The sequence below is a fragment of the Entelurus aequoreus genome, linkage group LG10 (assembly GCF_033978785.1).
Source record: "Entelurus aequoreus isolate RoL-2023_Sb linkage group LG10, RoL_Eaeq_v1.1, whole genome shotgun sequence".
Classification (NCBI taxonomy): Eukaryota; Metazoa; Chordata; class Actinopteri; order Syngnathiformes; family Syngnathidae; genus Entelurus; species Entelurus aequoreus.
In genome coordinates, this window is record NC_084740.1 from 33,632,658 (window position 1) to 33,650,900 (window position 18,243).

General features: G+C 41.4%; 1 protein-coding gene across 2 annotated transcripts in view; it reads right to left on the reverse strand.

Moving 5' to 3' along the window:
* The window catches only part of LOC133658485 (sodium/calcium exchanger 2-like), a 229,466-nt gene that overhangs the window by 45,649 nt on the left and 165,574 nt on the right, over nucleotides 1–18,243 (reverse strand). For both annotated transcript variants that reach the window (XR_009827479.1, XM_062060570.1), the window contains exons 4-9: nucleotides 8,455–8,921; nucleotides 6,488–6,625; nucleotides 4,895–5,122; nucleotides 2,917–3,306; nucleotides 2,718–2,843; nucleotides 2,462–2,657 (exon numbers count right to left, since the gene is read on the reverse strand). Coding sequence is in view for 1 of the 2 variants with exons in the window: in XM_062060570.1 (XP_061916554.1) it covers nucleotides 2,462–2,657; nucleotides 2,718–2,843; nucleotides 2,917–3,306; nucleotides 4,895–5,122; nucleotides 6,488–6,625; nucleotides 8,455–8,820 (1,444 nt within the window). In the remaining variant the exon portion in view is untranslated. The remainder of the gene's footprint in view (nucleotides 1–2,461; nucleotides 2,658–2,717; nucleotides 2,844–2,916; nucleotides 3,307–4,894; nucleotides 5,123–6,487; nucleotides 6,626–8,454; nucleotides 8,922–18,243) is intronic.

The window sequence follows — 18,243 nt, forward strand, 5'->3', positions numbered from 1 at the left end:
GCTCCACATCTGTTAAATAGCTGCATGCAACCAGTTCTAACACACTTAAACACACAGCGTGGTTCATTTCCATGCAGTCTGCAGCGAAGCACATAGACATAACCCCTCAATGTCTGAAACCACTTGCCACAAAAACACAAGAAGACATGTTGTTATCCAAAAGTGAACTAAGCTAATGCTTTAACACAAACCCCTAAAACAGGTATGCTGTAAATTTTAATATGCAATCTGCAAAATCTTTAATTTAGACGGTATACTACCGTAAATTTTAGAGTTTTTGCATGTGTGTGACATTACCTGCAAATGCAGTGTACCCTTTTTATTTTTACATTTTCACAGTAAAGTCATGTGTTTTCTACGTATTGTAACTATAGAAAGTTTGATCATATTACGCCTATACTGGCTCACCTGCACTGGCTTCCTGTGCACTTAAGATGCGACTTTAAGGTTTTACTACTTACGTATAAAATACTACACGGTCTAGCTCCATCCTCTCTTGCCGATTGTATTGTACCATATGTCCCGGCAAGAAATCTGCGTTCAAAGAACTCCGGCTTATTAGTGATTCCAGAGCCCCAAAAAAGTCTGCGGGCTATAGAGCGTTTTCTATTCGGGCTCCAGTACTCTGGAATGCCCTCCCGGTAACAGTTAGAGATGCTACCTCAGTAGAAGCATTTAAGTCCCATCTTAAAACTCATTTGTATATTCTAGCCTTTAAAGAGACCCCCTTTTTAGACCAGTTGATCTGCCGTTTATTTTATTTTCTCCTCTGCCCCCCTCTCCCTTGTGGAGGGGAGGGGACACAGGTCCGGTGGCCATGGATGAAGTGCTGGCTGTCCAGAGTCGGGACCCGGGGTGGACTGCTCGCCTGTGCATCGGTTGGGGACATCTCTGTGCTGCTGACCCGTCTCTGCTCGAGATGGTCCCCTGCTGGCCCCACTATCACTATTATGTTAGATCTACTATGGACTGGACTTTCACAATATTATGTCAGACCCACTCGACGTCCATTGCATCCGGTCTCCCCTAAAGGGGGGGGGGTCCTCTCCAAGGTTTCTCATAGCCATTCCCATCGACGTCCCATTGGGGTTGTGCGTTTTTCCTTGCCCTTACGTGGGCTCTGTACGGCGGATGTCGTTGGGGCTTGTGCAGCCCTCTGAGACACTTGTGATTCAGGGCTATATAAATAAACATTGACAGTAATTTCTCTTATCCACCATTTATAATTGTTGTTGTTGTTGTTGTACAATCACTCGCCATACAGCAATAGATGATATCTGTCTATTACCTGACCGCTTCTATGTTAGCTACCTCTCTTTGTTTATAATGTACATTTTCTGCTGGATCTACTCTCTATTTTAAGATGCCCCTTTTTTTTTTTTGCTGCAGCTGCTACATATTTTGAAATATTGTACATGGTAATTGGGGATTTGTTATATAATTTTACATAGTATATATTTTATAAAAATATAATATAATATATCAGTATGTATTATATACCGTATATATAATATGTAAATATTACATATACACTACCGTTCAAAAGTTTGGGGTCACCCAAACAATTTTGTGGAATAGCCTTCATTTCTGAGAACAAGAATAGACTGTCGAGTTTCAGATGAAAGTTCTCTTTTTCTGGCCATTTTGAGCGTTTAATTGACCCCACAAATGTGATGCTCCAGAAACTCAATCTGCTCAAAGGAAGGTCAGTTTTGTAGCTTCTGTAACGAGCTAAACTGTTTTCAGAAGTGTGAACATGATTGCACAAGGGTTTTCTAATCATCAATTAGCCTTCTGAGCCAATGAGCAAACACATTGTACCATTAGAACACTGGAGTGATAGTTGCTGGAAATGGGCCTCTATACACCTATGTAGATATTGCACCAAAAACCAGACATTTGCAGCTAGAATAGTCATTTACCACATTAGCAATGTATAGAGTGTATTTCTTTAAAATTAAGACTAGTTTAAAGTTATCTTCATTGAAAAGTACAGTGCTTTTCCTTCAAAAATAAGGACATTTCAATGTGACCCCAAACTTTTGAACGGTAGTGTATGTTTTATTTTATATTGCTACTATGGTATATTTTTAGTCTACTTTATACTTTTGTTTTCACCCTCTTTTTGTGCCCTCGTGCGCATTACCCTTTCCATCCTTACCCTTTCCATCCTTTGTAACTGAGCTACTGTGTGGAACAATTTCCCTTGTGGATCAATAAAGTTTGTCTAAGTCTAAGTCTATTTCTTGGTTTGCAGGAATCCACTGCATTTACTACTGTGAAAAACTATTTTGGATTTTACTGTTACTATTTAACAATTGCTTGCCGCAGTTTTTACAGTAATTTTTTTGCCGTGTACCTAGCAAGCAGGATGACCAGCAAAATGAATCATCGCAATATATTGCTGCGTCAGCGAGTTCAAATGTCTACGTTCTTCAAGTACTTCAGAGTTATTTTTTACCTTGGCAGACAACGGCCAGCGTGAGGACGCCACAGTTCTCCATGCACTGACTGTGTGCGCTTTCAAAGGAGATGCGGCTGCACACGGCCAGGTCGTCGTCTTCCGGCGCCTCCTCGTCAGTGACGACAGCGCGGCGGGCGTGGTCGGCGGCGTGCTTCTTCAGGACGTTCCCGGCTCCGATCATCATGCGAGTGGCCTGGAGGAGAAGGAGAGATCATGTGAGTTCCCAGTTGAGTGAAGTCAGTACGAGTGTCACCTGTATGCGGTAGAAGGCTCGGCTCTTCTGTTGGTGCAGCAGCGCGTAGTAGTTGGCCAGCTCCATCAGCTGGTCCAGTTCTTTGTCGGGATACTTCTGCTTCAGCTCCTTCAAGATGCGAATGACCTACAGGAAGAATCATCAAAGATCATAGGACAGATGATAAAAGTCATGTCTTGGTTTTGGTATTTCTACCCACCTCCTTGCGACTCTCATCCAGCTCCCGACTGGTTTCCAAGTTGGCCGTAGCGTTGTTGGAGCTGGGCAGGTTTCCCCCAGCTCCCGCCGACGAGGACCCCGCTGCCGCACCAACGTTGTTGGCCGCCACGCCCGCTCCACCGTCACCATTTCCATAGATCTCAGCCGGCACCACAGTGCCCCCTCGTGGCAGGAACTTGCCGTCCGCGATCATCTCCATGCCGCCCTTGTTGGGCGTCAAATCTCCCTCCATCTCCACGACGATGCCGTGGCGTTTGTCGGCGCGGTAACGCTTGCCCATGTACTTGTAGAAAAGCAGGCGGCGGTCGGCGATCCAGGCCAGGAGGACGCACACTGGGAAGTACAGCAGCGTCACCAAGGCTTCCCACACCTGAGACATGCAGAAAAACAGATGAAATCCTCTTGAATCCTCTTTGGCAATCAGAAACAAAAGGAGCACCTTGCTGTACTTATCTTTTTTTTTTTTTTTTTTTGGGATGACTAAAACAAACATGGAGGACTGTGTCTGTGTTTGACAGAAGCCAGTGGGCTGTCTCTTTGTTTGAGTGACAGCTGAAGGGCCTCTGCAGGTTTCAACAGGTCAAATTTAAGACTTTCCATAATTAATTCAGTGTAATGGTGAATGCACTGATTCATATATTCAAAGCAAGTAACAAATAAGAGGAGTTAGAAACATTGCTCCTTTGCGCCATTTGTTTACCACTGAATGGAATGCTGACTATTTTGGGCTGATTGTGGTCAATCTAAAAGCAATCCTTCTGCCGCACAATAACTCAAAGCTACCGAGGAGAAATTGCACTTCAACATCTGTCGTTTTTGCTTCTGCGTCCCAACAGTTTGTATGTATATACAAAAGACATCACAAAGTTAGCAATTTCGATACATTCTTACTAGGGATGTCCGATAATGGCTTTTTGCCGATATCCGATATTGTCCAACTCTAAATTACCGATACCGATATCAACCGATACCGATATATACAGTCGTGGAATTAACACATTATTATGCCTAATTTGGACAACCAGGGATGGTGAAGATAAGGTCCTTTTTAAAAAAATTAATGAAATAAAAAAAGATAAATTAAAAACATTTTCTTGAATAAAAAAGAAAGTAAAACAATATAAAAACAGTTACATAGAAACTAGAAATTAATGAAAATGAGTAAAATTAACTGTTAAAGGTTAGTACTATAGTGGACCAGCAGCACGCACAATCATGTGTGCTTACGGACTGTATCCCTTGCAGACTGTATTGATCTATATTGATATATAATGTAGCAACCAGAATATTAATAACAGAAAGAAACAACCCTTTTGTGTGAATGAGTATAAATGGGGGAGGGAGTTTTTTTGGGTTGGTGCACTAATTGTAAGTGTATCTTGTGTTTTTTATGTTGATTTAATTAAAAAAAACAAAAAAAACGATACTGATAATAAAAAAAACGATACCGATAATTTCCGATATTACATTTTAAAGCATTTATCGGCCGATAATATCGGACATCTCTAGTAAAGACCTTTAATGAGATGTTGACATTTTAAAGCTTTAAATTCAAATGATTGGATTTTAGGATGTTTTTTAAAGTAACAGACGGGGAGTGCCTGTGTTGATATGAGTGACATCATATAGGGGGGGTGTCTTGTCTTTGATTAAACCTGAAGGGGTATGTTTCTATTTGATTAACGGCAGCTTGATTAAAAGTAACAGAAGGTGAGTGCCTGTGTTAAATTGACAGCTTTATTGTAGCTGAGGGGGAAGGTTTCTCTTTGATTGACAGCAGCTTAAAGGGCATGACTGCTTGATTGCCAGCAACACGAGGTGAGTATCTGTTGGATTGACAGGTGTCTGACAGACGCCTGCAGGAGGGGGGGGGGGGTGTCTACGAGTGACTGACAAGAAGGCGTGTCCGTGTTCAAACGCTAGCGAGGAGCTTCTTTGTCTGACTGCGTCCCACTCACCTCCACTACGCCGGGTGACATGACGGACAGGATGAGGTAGAGCCAGATGTAGGCGAAGATGCTCCAGAAGGCGGTGATGAAGAAAACCCTGAGGTGCTTGATCTTGCGTACTTGGCCGTTGGGGATGGTCCACACGCAGATGCTGATGATTACGAACATGTTGAAGGCGGCACTCCCGACGATGGTTCCCGGCCCTAACTCGCCTGCCTCGAATTGGTGACCACACACCTGGACAGACACGCAGGGAGGATGCACACACACATTATTTAGTGTCAGATTGATTGCGTGTGTGTGTTCTTGTATTTCTACCCTTCTTGAGACATCAACAAGGAAAAGTACCATCCATATGAGGACCGGTGAACAAGTTAGGACATAAATCATAGTCCCAATATGGAAAACCATTGCATCTAATAGAGAATGTCTGATTTGCACCCCTGGTGGTGAAATCTATCAAAATTAGGGTGTTCCCAAAAAGGAGGGATTTTTCAAATGGACTGTGTGTCGGTTTTAAAAGTGCTCCCCCTCTGGTCAACATATGAAATAACAAGTGTGTGTAAAAATTTTAAGTGTTCCCCCTCTGGCCAACATATGTAATAACAAGTGTGTGTAAGAATGTGCCCCCTTTGGCCAAAATTTAAAAAATATAAAAATAAATATATATATATAGAGAGAGACATACTGTCATAACTTGAAGTAAACAATGAAGATTAAAAACCAATTACTAACAAAAAAATTAAAAAACTTTTTTTTTGACAAAAAGCAGTATTTTTCTCGCAATGTGTCGACTTCTTTCTTATAAAATTGGGAACATATTCTTTCTGTTTCTGTAATATTGCAATATTTTCTCGTAAAATGATGACATTTTTAATGTAAAATTATTACTTTTTAATGCAAAATAGTGACATTTGTCATATAAAATTCAGATTTTTATCGCAATATTGCCAGTTTTTTTGTTGTTCTTGTAAAATAGTGACATTTTTTGAGTCAAATTATGACTTTTGTCATAATTTTGCCAAGTAAAATCCCGATTATTATTAACATTTGGACAGCATTTTTAAGTTTTCTTATAATGTTGTGACTTTGGTCGAGTAAAATTACGACTCTTTTCATAAAATTGCCAAAATGTTAAGTTTTTCTTGTAAAACTGCGACAGTTATTGAGTAAAATTCCAACTTTTACCCTAAAATTGCACAAATGTTCAGTTTTTTTCGTAAAATTTTGACTTGCGTTGACTAAAATGACGAGTTTTATTATAATACTGCCAAAATTCTAAGTTTTTCTTCTGAAATTGTGACCTTTTTCTTGTGAAATTCCAACTCATTTTTCACAACAAGCTTTTTTATATTTGTATATATTATTAATCTTGTAAATACAAATCTTTATATATCTAGAAAGGGTGGTCCTAAAGAAGTATTATTCTGAGCTCTCAAGAAGGTAACATATACTAGAATGTGTGTGTGTGTGTGTGTGTGTGTGTGTGTGTGTGTGTGTGTGTGTGTGTGTGTGTGTGTGTGTGTGTGTGTGTGTGTGTGTGTGTGTGTGTGTGTGTGTGTGTGTGTGTGTGTGTGTGTGTGTGTGTGTGTGTGTGCGTACCTCTATAACAGACAGCAGGATCTCTGGGGCGCTGGAGCCCAGGGCCATGAGGGTGAGATTAGACACGGTTTCATTCCAGATTCGAACAGTCGCCACTGATGTTTCGCCATTTGGCAAAGTGATGGTCACTTCCTTCTCCTGTTGGGCAAACGCACACAATAAAAACACATGACGACAACCTTCTTATTGAACTGTATGTAACACAAATTGTTTTTGGATCAACACATCTAAGAGGTTGCTTTTGCAATACCATCACCATCACGATCTTAAAATAAATTATTCTCATTGTTTATTGTTTATTAAGGATCCCCATTAGCCGACACACAAACGCCAGGCTAGTCTTCCCGGGGTCCTTTTCAAAAGTTCAAAGTAAAATAATAATACACAGATCCAGTTACAAAACTTACACAAATACAGTTACAAATCTCATGGGCTTCTCCTTGGCTCCCCATGGCAGGTAATTCCGCAGACGGCATGACAATTCCACTTTAATGAAACTGGAGCTTTTATTGGTCCTTCTGAACAATTATTATTATTATTTTTAGTTTTTACAAAAATCAATTTCCATATCTGATTTTCAATGTGTATCATATTTGACACAGCCGGTCACAACATTTTATTTTTATGTTGTTATTATTACAAACCAAAACATAATGCAATACCCACGATACCTTTATAAAATCTTAATTCAAAATAAATTCTTCAGAATATACATTTTTCCAATAAACTGTCTTCATCTGCTCCTTTTTTTTTAAAAAGACAACATTTTGACAATATTTAATATGAACATATATTGTAAATATATATTTTTTGTAAAAGTATGCACATGTGTCTACTGATTTACAATAGTTTTCCATATTTTTTTTACATATTCATCTGATGTACATGCTTACTCAACAAGATACTTTGTTGACTTTTATCTATTATTATGTAGAAAGTTGTCTAAGAAATGTACGCTTAGATACAGAGGACCCTCTCGTTGGAATAAACTACCACCAGCTCTTCAATCTACAACTACATTTTATTCTTTTAAAAACAATTGAAGGCTATGTTGGTCTGGAGTGAATTGTTATGAAAGTGCTTTTTTCTTTAAAGCCTTTTTGCAGGCCACATAAATGTGGTAGGCCACATAAAATGAAGTGGCTGGCCACATAAAATGAAGTGGCTGGCCACATTAAAATGATATGGCGGGCTACATTAGAACTATGTGGCGTGCCACATGAAAATTATGGGATGGGCCAATTTAAAATAAGGCAGCGGGCCACAAAAAACTCATATGGCGCTCCACGATAAGGTTACATGGGCTAGGAGCAGGAACCAGAACGTAACTTTGTTGCATGGAAGCAAACAAAAGCACCAGACCGAGTGAGGCGAGAGGACGGAATAAATAGCTCTCTGATTAGAGCCCAGGAGCAGGTGAGCGTCCCAAACACTAATCAGAGGGAGTTGAAAGCAATCTGCAGTCAGGGCAACTAAAACACAAAACCACATAAATTAAATGGCAGACCCGGGACTTGACTTTGACAACTGTGCCTTGGGGTCTTCCTACCCTTTCCTGCACACATGATTTGTTTTATATTGTATATTGTTTTTAATCTTCCGTGTGAGTGCAAATAAATAAACAAAAATAAATAAAACGATGGCACCTTCGGACAAGATCCCATGGACCTCCAGCACATAGCACTACTTTTTGGTGTGTGTCATAAGAAAGGTGCAGTATTATTTCATGTTTCTAACCCTTATTTAACAGAACAAGAAGTTATTTTCTTCAAAAAATATTTTAAATGTTTCTTGGGCTAACTGCAGTGATTTCGAAAATAATGTACTTTATTCAGATAGCTCTTTAGCATACGTCGACCTACATTGGATTGCTTTTAGCATCACTACTGTACACAATGTAACAAAGTAGTCCCTTCTATCCTTCTGTTTTTCTGCACGTGGCGCTCAGAAAAAAAGTCGACCCTCACCTGTGATGTGATGACCTCAATGGACGCCATGAAGCGGTCTGCAATGATGGACACGCCCAGAAACATGTACATGAGAGACACAAAGTAGACCACGGCTCTGGCCACCTGGTTTCCAAGCCCCGGTTCGCTGGGCTGCCAAACGGGCAGAAGGATGCCCGGCTTGCACACCGTCACGTCATCACATTTCCCGTGTCCGGGCACGCTGCTGTTCCCATAGGTCCCGGAGGAGGGCAGCATGGAGGCGGAGACCACACGATGGTCGAGGTCGCTGCCCGCCGCGCCACGCTGGGACTCTGACTGGCAGGGTGGCAGCAGGGAGAGGAAGAGGAGGGCGAGGGGGACGAGGAAGGAAGCCAGGCCAGACATAGTGGCGGGGAGGCGGGACAAAGACGGGAAGCAAAGGAAGTGGCGGTGGGGCTGAGGAGGAGGGAGACGGGGAGGGAGGCTGCGGGCCGTGACCAATTCACCTTTAAGACAGAAATGAAGAAGATGCTGCAGATAAAAAATCTTACATACTGGTACTTATTTACATCATACTTGTCGTGCTATCTTATGCCATCAGTGTTTGAAATGCATTCCGTGGCATCACGGTAAGAGAAGCATACTGTGTTCATACTGGGACTGGACAGTATTTTGAAGGACGAGCTGCTGGAGAAGCTTTCTACACCGCAAAGCGAAATTGTGATCAGTGAGAGAGCCACAATGGACAACTAGATCGGACAAATCCATTGGAATGTGTTTGCTTGCTAGGGATGATACTCGAAACCGATTTTCCCGGTTGTTCGATAAGAAAAGAACCGAGTCCTCGGACTCGAATCCCTTTTTGAGAACCGGTACCCGTTATCGAGACCACTATAGTAAAGAAAAAGAGTTGGTTCTTTATTCAAATCCCTGGGACCAATCCCGTCCCGACCAGAAATGCTCCGTGTGACATCACAAGAAATGACGTCACGTAGCTCAGTCATTAGGCGCAGACAGGGAAAGCAGGAAAAAAATGCACCGGAAAAAGTGCTCCAAGGTGTAATAAAGTTCAAAACAAAAGGTATAATCCAATGAATAACTTTACTGAGAGATTTGAGTAGGGTACAAACACATGACGAACACTTTTACGACCAACCAGAAACATAGCAACCAGGCTAGCAACGCACCTCCTTTACGGCAGCTGTCGCAACGTTCTTAAAGCAACCGCAGCACATACAAATATATGACATCTCCCTTTTTTAACTTTTGTTTTTCTTTCCTTGTAAACAAAACAAAATCACACTGTATATGTGTTGTCTGTCTAATTATAAACAATGCAGACAAGGCGTGTTGGCTGAGTTCTTGACGTTTACTTTCACAGCTTGCTCATAACCTCATTCTTAGCTGCCGGGTGGCGACATGCAACAACACTTTTCGGGGCTACCGCGCATGCTCGTCACTCCCGTTGCATGCTGGGTAGTGTAGTTGTTATATTCCTAGCTCATAACATCACATCTTTCCCCCTATAAAGAAATAATGTTAACTCAATAAAGTGTATTTCTTTTTTTTAGCTTTAACTTTTTATTTTTTAGCATTGTAACCACATTTGCAAACATTTTTTCTCTTCATAGAATTTTCTTTTAATAAAGAAATGAAGTGCAAAAATGTCAAAGCATCATAACAAACAGTTATGTCAAATAGCAGCAGAATTGCACTTTTTGGAGAGCTGTATTATTTTCAGTTTTGTGCCCAAGGGACTGATTTTATTTAACACTATATTATTATTTATACACCTATAATGATCACAGAGACAGGTTGTTTTTGTGTTACTGTATATATTTGTTTTTCTGAAAAATCCCACTTAATATACTTTGGGTAACAACAGTCAATATTTATTTATTTGATTTGATTTTTTTAGGGAGGTAACAGTCAATATTTATTTATTTATTAGATTTAATTTTTTTCTTATATAATAAAAGTGAGCTTTTGTTAAACCAAATATTGTGGGGTTTTTTTCCATATACAACAACTTATCTGGACTCGATAAGAGAATCGATAAGGAATCGTTCGATAAGAGCATTCGATAATAGGCTCGACCTCGATAATTTCTTATCAAACATCATACCTATTGCTCGCCCAACCAAAAGTAAAACCTTATCTACAATTCGTCTCTCTCGGCCATGGCCTTGGCTGGGTCATGCTGTAAACATCCCAGCGAGACCAGTGCAGCGAAAGAGGCTCTGAAAAAAATCGCCCCCACACCCTATCTTCAAAGATGCCAGGGATGTTGACTATTGTCCCAAACGCTGAGCTGAGACAAAACACGCACCCATGGACTACCATACACATACGTATACACACACACCCACACCCCACGTCTTTCAATCAATCAATCAATGTTTATTTATATAGCCCTAAATCACAAGTGTCTCAAAGGGCTGTACAAGCCACAACGACATCCTCGGTACAGAGCCCACATACGGGCAAGGAAAAACTCACCCCAGTGGGACGTCGGTGAATGACTATGAGAAACCTTGGAGAGGACCGCATATGTGGGTAACCCCCCCCCTCTAGGGGAGACCGAAAGCAACGGATGTCGAGTGGGTCTGACATAACATTGTGAAAGTCCAGTCCACAGTGGATCCAACACATCAGCGGGAGTCCAGTCCACAGCGGGGCCAACAGGAAACCATCCCGAGCGGAGATGGGTCAGCAGCGCAGAGATGTCCCCAACCGATGCACAGGCTAGTGGTCCACCCGGGGTCCCGGCTCTGGACAGCCAGCACTTCGTCCATGGCCACCGGACCTATGCAACTCCCCCTCGCAAGGGACAGGGGAGAAGAGGAGAGAAGAAAAGAAACGGCAGATCAACTGGTCTAAAAAAGGGGGGGTCTATTTAAAGGCTAGATTATACAAATGAGTTTTAAGATGGGACTTAAATGCTTCTACTGAGGTAGCATCTCTAACTAGCATTCCAGAGTACTGGAGCCCGAATAGAAAACGCTCTATAGCCCGCAGACTTTTTTTTGGCTCTGGGAATCACTAATAAGCCGGAGTTCTTTGAACGCAGATTTCTTGTCGGGACATATGGTACAATACAATCGGCGAGATAGGCTGGAGCTAAACCGTGTAATATTTTATACGTAAGTAGTAAAACCTTAAAGTCGCATCTTAAGTGCACAGGAAGCCAGTGCAAGTGAGCCAGTATAGGCGTAATATGATCAAACTTTCTTGTTTTTGTCAAAAGCCTTGCAGCCGCATTTTGTACCAACTGTAATCTTTTAATGCTAGACATAGGGAGGCCCGAAAATAATACGTTACAGTAATCGAGACGAGACGTAACGAACGCATGAATAATGATCTCAGCGTCGCTAGTGGACAAGATGGAACGAATTTTAGCGATATTACGGAGATGAAAGAAGGCCGTTTTAGTAACACTCTTAATGTGTGACTCAAACGAGAGAGTTGGGTCGAAGATAATACCCAGATTCTTTACCGAGTCTCCTTGTTTAATTGTTTGGTTGTCAAATGTTAAGGTGGTATTATTAAATAGATGTTGGTGTCTAGCAGGACCGATAACCAGCATTTCCGTTTTCTTAGCGTTGAGTTGCAAAAAGTTAGCGGACATCCATTGTTTAATTTCATTAAGACACGCCTCCAGCTGACTACAGTCCGGCGTGTTGATCAGCTTTAGGGGCATGTAGAGTTGAGTGTCATCAGCATAACAGTGAAAGCTAACACCGTACTTGCGTATGATGTCACCCAGCGGCAGCATGTAAATACTAAAGAGTGCAGGGCCAAGAACCGAACCCTGGGGAACTCCGCACGTTACCTTGACATAGTCCGAGGTCACATTGTTATGGGAGACGCACTGCATCCTGTCAGTAAGATAAGAGTTAAACCAAGACAAGGCTAAGTCTGACATACCAATACGTGTTTTGATACGCTCTAATAAAATATTATGATCGACGGTATCGAAAGCGGCGCTAAGATCAAGAAGCAGCAGCATAGATGACGCATCAGAATCCATCGTTAGCAATAGATCATTAGTCATTTTTGCGAGGGCTGTCTCCGTAGAGTGATTTGCCCTGAAACCGGATTGAAAAGGTTCACAGAGATTGTTAGTCACTAAGTGTTCATTTAGCTGCTGTGCAACAGTTTTTTCGAGAATTTTGGAAATAAACGGAAGGTGGGAGACCGGTCGGTAGTTTACCATGAGGTCAGGATCGAGGTTAGGTCTTTTGAGCAGAGGATGAATAACCACTTTTTTGAATGCTAGGGGAACAGTGCCGGAGGAAAGTGATAAGTTTATAATATTTAACACTGATGGACCTAATAATACAAACAGTTCCTTGATAAGTTTCCCAGGAAGTGGGTCAAGTAAACATGTTGTTTGTTTTATCCCACTTACACGCTGTAATAATTCCTCTAATGTTATTTCATCAAAAATAGAGAGACTATTTTGGAGGGCAGTGTCCGTCGTATATACAGTCGTATTTGTGTTAATAGAGCCCAGTTGTAGCTGGGATGCGTTGTCTTTAATCTCCTTTCTAATGAGTTCAATTTTCTTATTAAAGAAATTCATAAAATCATCTGCCGAATGGGTGGAGCTACTGGGAGGAGTCCCTTGTTGGGTTAGCGATGCTACTGTACTAAACAGAAATTTAGGATCGTTTTTGTTGAGGCGGATGAGATTTGAGTAGTATTTAGTTTTAGCTAAGGTAAGCATGTGTTTATAAGTTATTAAACTATCACTCCATGCTTGATGGAAAACCTCAAGTTTAGTCGCGCGCCATTTGCGTTCCAGTTTTCTACATGATAATTTCTGAGCTCTAATTTCTTCTGTAAACCATGGGGTGCGCCTTTTAGGGGCCCTTTTTTGCTTTAGCGGTGCTATACTATCAATAATTTCGCGCAAGGCATCGTCAAAGTTGTTAGTGAGTTTATCAATAGAGCCGACATAATTTGGGAATGGTGCTATTACCGAAGGCAGTAGGTCAGCAAGAGTCATCGTTGTGGCAGCATTAATGTTGCGGCCGCTATAGCAGTTATTATTATTATTAGCTTGTTGACAAAGAGTCAAAACTTCAAATTTTATAAGGTAATGATCGGACATTACTTTAGTATATGGAAGTATCATAACTTTGGAGGTGGTGACACCCCTGACAAGCACTAGATCTATTGTATTACCGTTGCGATGCGTGGGTTCATGTATTATTTGTGTAAGACCACAGCTATCAATTATGGTTTGGAGCGCCACGCACTGAGGGTCCGATGGGGTATTCATATGGATATTAAAGTCCCCCATTATGATTATATTGTCGGCGTGCGTCACTAGATCAGCAACGAACTCTGAGAATTCACTGATAAAGTCCGAATAGGGCCCAGGGGGGCGGTAGATAACAGCCAGGTCGAGAGGTAGCGGTGTGACAGACCTCATAGTAAGCACCTCAAACGATTTATATTTATTATTTAGGTTAGGGGTAAGGTTGAAATTTTCATTGTATATTAGTGCGACACCCCCTCCCCTTTTAAGAGGGCGGGCAACATGCGCATTCGTATAGTTAGGAGGAGATGCCTCATTGAGCGCAAAAAATTCGTCCGGTTTGAGCCAGGTTTCGCTAAGACCAATGACGTTAAGATTGTTGTCTCTAATGACCTCATTAACCAATAACGCCTTGGGAGACAATGATCTTATGTTTAAAAAGCCCATATTATAGGTATTGGGCTGTTTTGACGAGTTTTTGTTAAGATTATCCGTAGTGGCAATATTAACAATGTTGCGTTTATTATGCGTAGTGCACTTTAAATAGTTTCGACCATATCTAGGAATTGATATGACGGGAATTTTCCGATTGTTTGCTTGGTGCTGCAATAGACTGGACATATCATAATTTGCCACCTCAGTAGAATGCATGTCCACCCCTGACACAGACACAACAGAAAAAACATTATGTGAATTGTGTATTATTCTAAGAGAATTGCTATGCGTACATGGATTATCCAGCCTGGCGCTGGCTAGTTCTAGCTTAACTGACTCCTCACCCGGACTAACAGACATTGTAATTGCCTGTGACCGGGCTTGCTCTAGTGTAGTCAGTCAAGTGAGACTTAAATAGTAGTCTATGTTTCTACCCCCCACGGTATGATGGGCGTACGGTGCAGAGCCAAGGTGGCTGCAGCTTCGGACCAGATGCCCCCCCCCCCCCTCCAGCCCTATTGCAAGTCTTGAGTTTTGTGCCGTAACATATGTGCTTATTGTTGCTCGAGGCGCTTGTCTTGGTCTCAAATTCAGCCCCCCGCGCCGCCCTTGTGGCGATCCATCAGTTCCGTCTACTCTTCACAATGGGTTTGTACTGAAAATGACATTTCGCTGTACTTTTTTAAGTGCAAGCACAACAAAGTTCCATGAAAAACTGTAAGGACAACAAAGTTCCATGAAAAACTGTAACAAGCACCTCTATCCAAAATGTCTCGCTAAGAGGGGTGGCTCAAAGACTTTTGTCCATACAGTGTTGTCCCCCACCATTGGCAACATTAGAAGAATCCCGCGTGGTGTCCTGGCCTCACCTCAGCGTTAACAACACGCTGACTGAGGCCTTCTCTGAGACAGAGAAAAATCAATAACACTGAAAATGCAAAACATAAAGTCGCTGCTTTGTCTTCTGTCGAGACGGCTGCTTTAGTATACACGAAATGAAGAATTTATTGACGTCCATTAAGGACGAGGCACACAACTGCCATCCATTCTCTCGAAGGACACATACGCCATTTGAAGAGGCAATAAGTATTTGTCCAAATAAAAGACTCATGAGTCATCTCTGCAACTCATGCGAGAGAGAATGTGACAACCCTCTACCGGGAATTAACGTCCAGGAGGGTTCAGCAATGGTGCTATGAGGAAGGTGAAAACAATGCACATTTTTCTTTTTCTGCAAAAAAGTGAGAATAATTGTAAAATTTGATGTCTTAGCAGGTACCAAAAGTGTAAGGCTCAAAATGTAAGGCACTTTTAAAAGTGCCCGGGCCTTACATTGTCACACCGCAGTGACGGATGCCTTGTCTTGTTTTTTTTTGTCTTGTGAATTTCATGTCTTAGTTTGAAAAGTAACTTTCAGTTTACTTGCCCTTCCTTATGTGTCATCAGTCTGACGTCATCCAAGATCCCTGATTGTTTCCACCTGTTCCCCATTACCCCCATGTGTCTTATAAGCCCACGCCTCCCTTTGTTCTGTGCCAGAATGTCTCGTTGTCTCGTGCATCTCCAGCTTCACGTACTTAAGAGAAAACTGTTTTTGTTTGTTAAAATGCTTCCCAAACATTTAATAAAGTCAAATACAAATAGGGCAACAGTAGATGTATCCCACACTTATTTTCTAAAGTAAATCTGTACAGTACAATCTCAACATCAACAATATGATTAACGCCAAAACAGGACAGATTGGCAAAAAAATTAATAAAAAAAAGTATTTTAGTTTTTTTTAAATGGATTAAGAATCGTTGGAAACAATAATCGCGATTAGTGTCAAAATAAAAATTTTTGACACCCCTATTACATACTATACTAGTATGTCCAGAGTTGGGACCCGGGGTGGACCGCTCGCCTGTGCATCGGTTGGGGACGTCGCTCGGGATGGTCTCCTGCTGGCCCCACTATGGACTGGACTCTCACTGTTATGTGGATCCACTAGGGACTGTACTTAGAGGGGGGGTTACCCACATATGCGGTCCTCTCCAAGGTTTCTCATAGTCATTCACATCGACGTCCCTTGTGTGGGCTCTGTGCCGAGGATGTCGTTGTGGCTTGTGCAGCCCTTTGAGACTTTTGTGATTTAGGGCTATATAAATAAACATTGATTGATTGATTGATATATTACCTTAAACCATGGGTCGGGAACCTTTTTGGCTGAGAGAGCCAAGAAAGCCAAATACTTTAAAAATGTATTTCCGTGAGAGCCATATAATATGTTTTAACACTGAATACAACTAAATGTGTGCATTTTTAAGTTAGACCAACATTTTTAGAGTATAAGAAGTCTCTTATTCTTTTTAATAACATTGTTATTCTGAAGGTAACCAATAATAAATAAAAACACTTCTTACCATTAATGCGACTTCTTGAACAGGTGCGGTAGAAAACGGATGGATGGATTAAAATGCATGAGAATGTTTTATATTTTGAACGTTATTTTTAACACTGTGATTACCAGCAGAATTAGTCCTTACTTATGTTAAGCAATGTCAGCTAAGATTTATCTGAGAGCCAGATGCAGTCATCAAAAGAGCCACATCTGGCTCGAGAACCATAGGTTCCCTACCCCTGCCTTAAACTCTACACACCAGGGGTATCTAAACTCTTAACTTTTTGTTATTGTTTTAAACAGGCCATGCAGACATGATAAGAATGAAGGGGAAAAAAAACATAATAGGTGACAAAGCGTGATAGTGTTAATAATAATAATACAACTTTTTAAACCTATTGGATTTTTTTTGTTTAAAAATCCATGGGCCAATAAAAAACAAGGCTGCAAATGGCCCCTGGGCCACATTTTGGACACCCACAATAGACTAGTGCATACTTGCCAACCGTCCCGATTTTCTCGGGAGACTCCCGAATTTCAGTGCCCCTCCAACCATTCTCCCGAATTTCTCCCGATTTCCACCCGGACGACAATATTGGGGGCGTGCCTCAAAGACACTGTCTCTAGCGTCCTCTACAACCTGTCGTCACGTCCGCTTTTCCGCAATTCAAACAGCGTGCCGGCCCAGTCACATAATATATGCGGTTTTTACGCAAACATTAGTAGTGACTGCAAGGCATACTTAATCAAAAGCCATACAGGTCACACTGAGGGTGGTCGTATAAACAACTTTAACACTAGAGATGTTTATTTATCGGCCGATAATATCGGCAGGCCGATATTATCGGCCGATAAATACTTTAAAATGTGATATCGGAAATTAACCTCCCTCCCCCATTTACACTCATTCACACAAAAGGGTTGTTTCTTTCTGTTATTAATATTCTGGTTCCTACATTATATATCAATATATATCAATACAGTCTGCAAGGGATACAGTCCGTAAGCACACGATTGTGCGTGCTGCTGGTCCACTAATAGTACTAACCTTTAACAGTTAATTTTACTCATTTTCATTAATGACTAGTTTCTATGTAACTGTTTTTATATTGTTTTACTTTCTTTTTTATTCAAGAAAATGTTTTTAATTTATGTATCTTATTTTATTTTAAAAAAAGGACCTTATCTTCACCATACCTCCAAATTAGGCATAATAATGTGTTAATTGCACGACTGTATATATCGGTATCGGTTGATATCGGTATCGGTAATTAAAGAGTTGGACAATATCGGAATATCGGATATCGGCAAAAAGCCATTATCGGACATCCCTATTTAACACTGTTACTAATATGCGCCACACTGTGAACCCACACCAAACAAGAATGACAAACACATTTCGGGAGAACATCCGCACCGTAACACAACATAAACACAACAGAACAAATACCCAGAACCCCTTGCAGCACTAACTCTTCCGGGACGCTACAATATACACCCACGCTACACCCAAACCCCGCCCACCCCTAACGCCGCTCACCTCAACCCCACCCACCTCCATCTCCCGAATTCGGAGGTCTCAAGGTTGGCAAGTATGGACTAGTGGAGTAAATGCAGGTCATACATTCTCCTTCAAGTTGCAACAGCTGAACAAGAGCAGAATGACAAGATAAAAGTCTTAATGCGAGCGAGACACACTCTGAAATGTTTATGATGCAGGAGCAGTCTGTTGCTATGCCAACCGGGC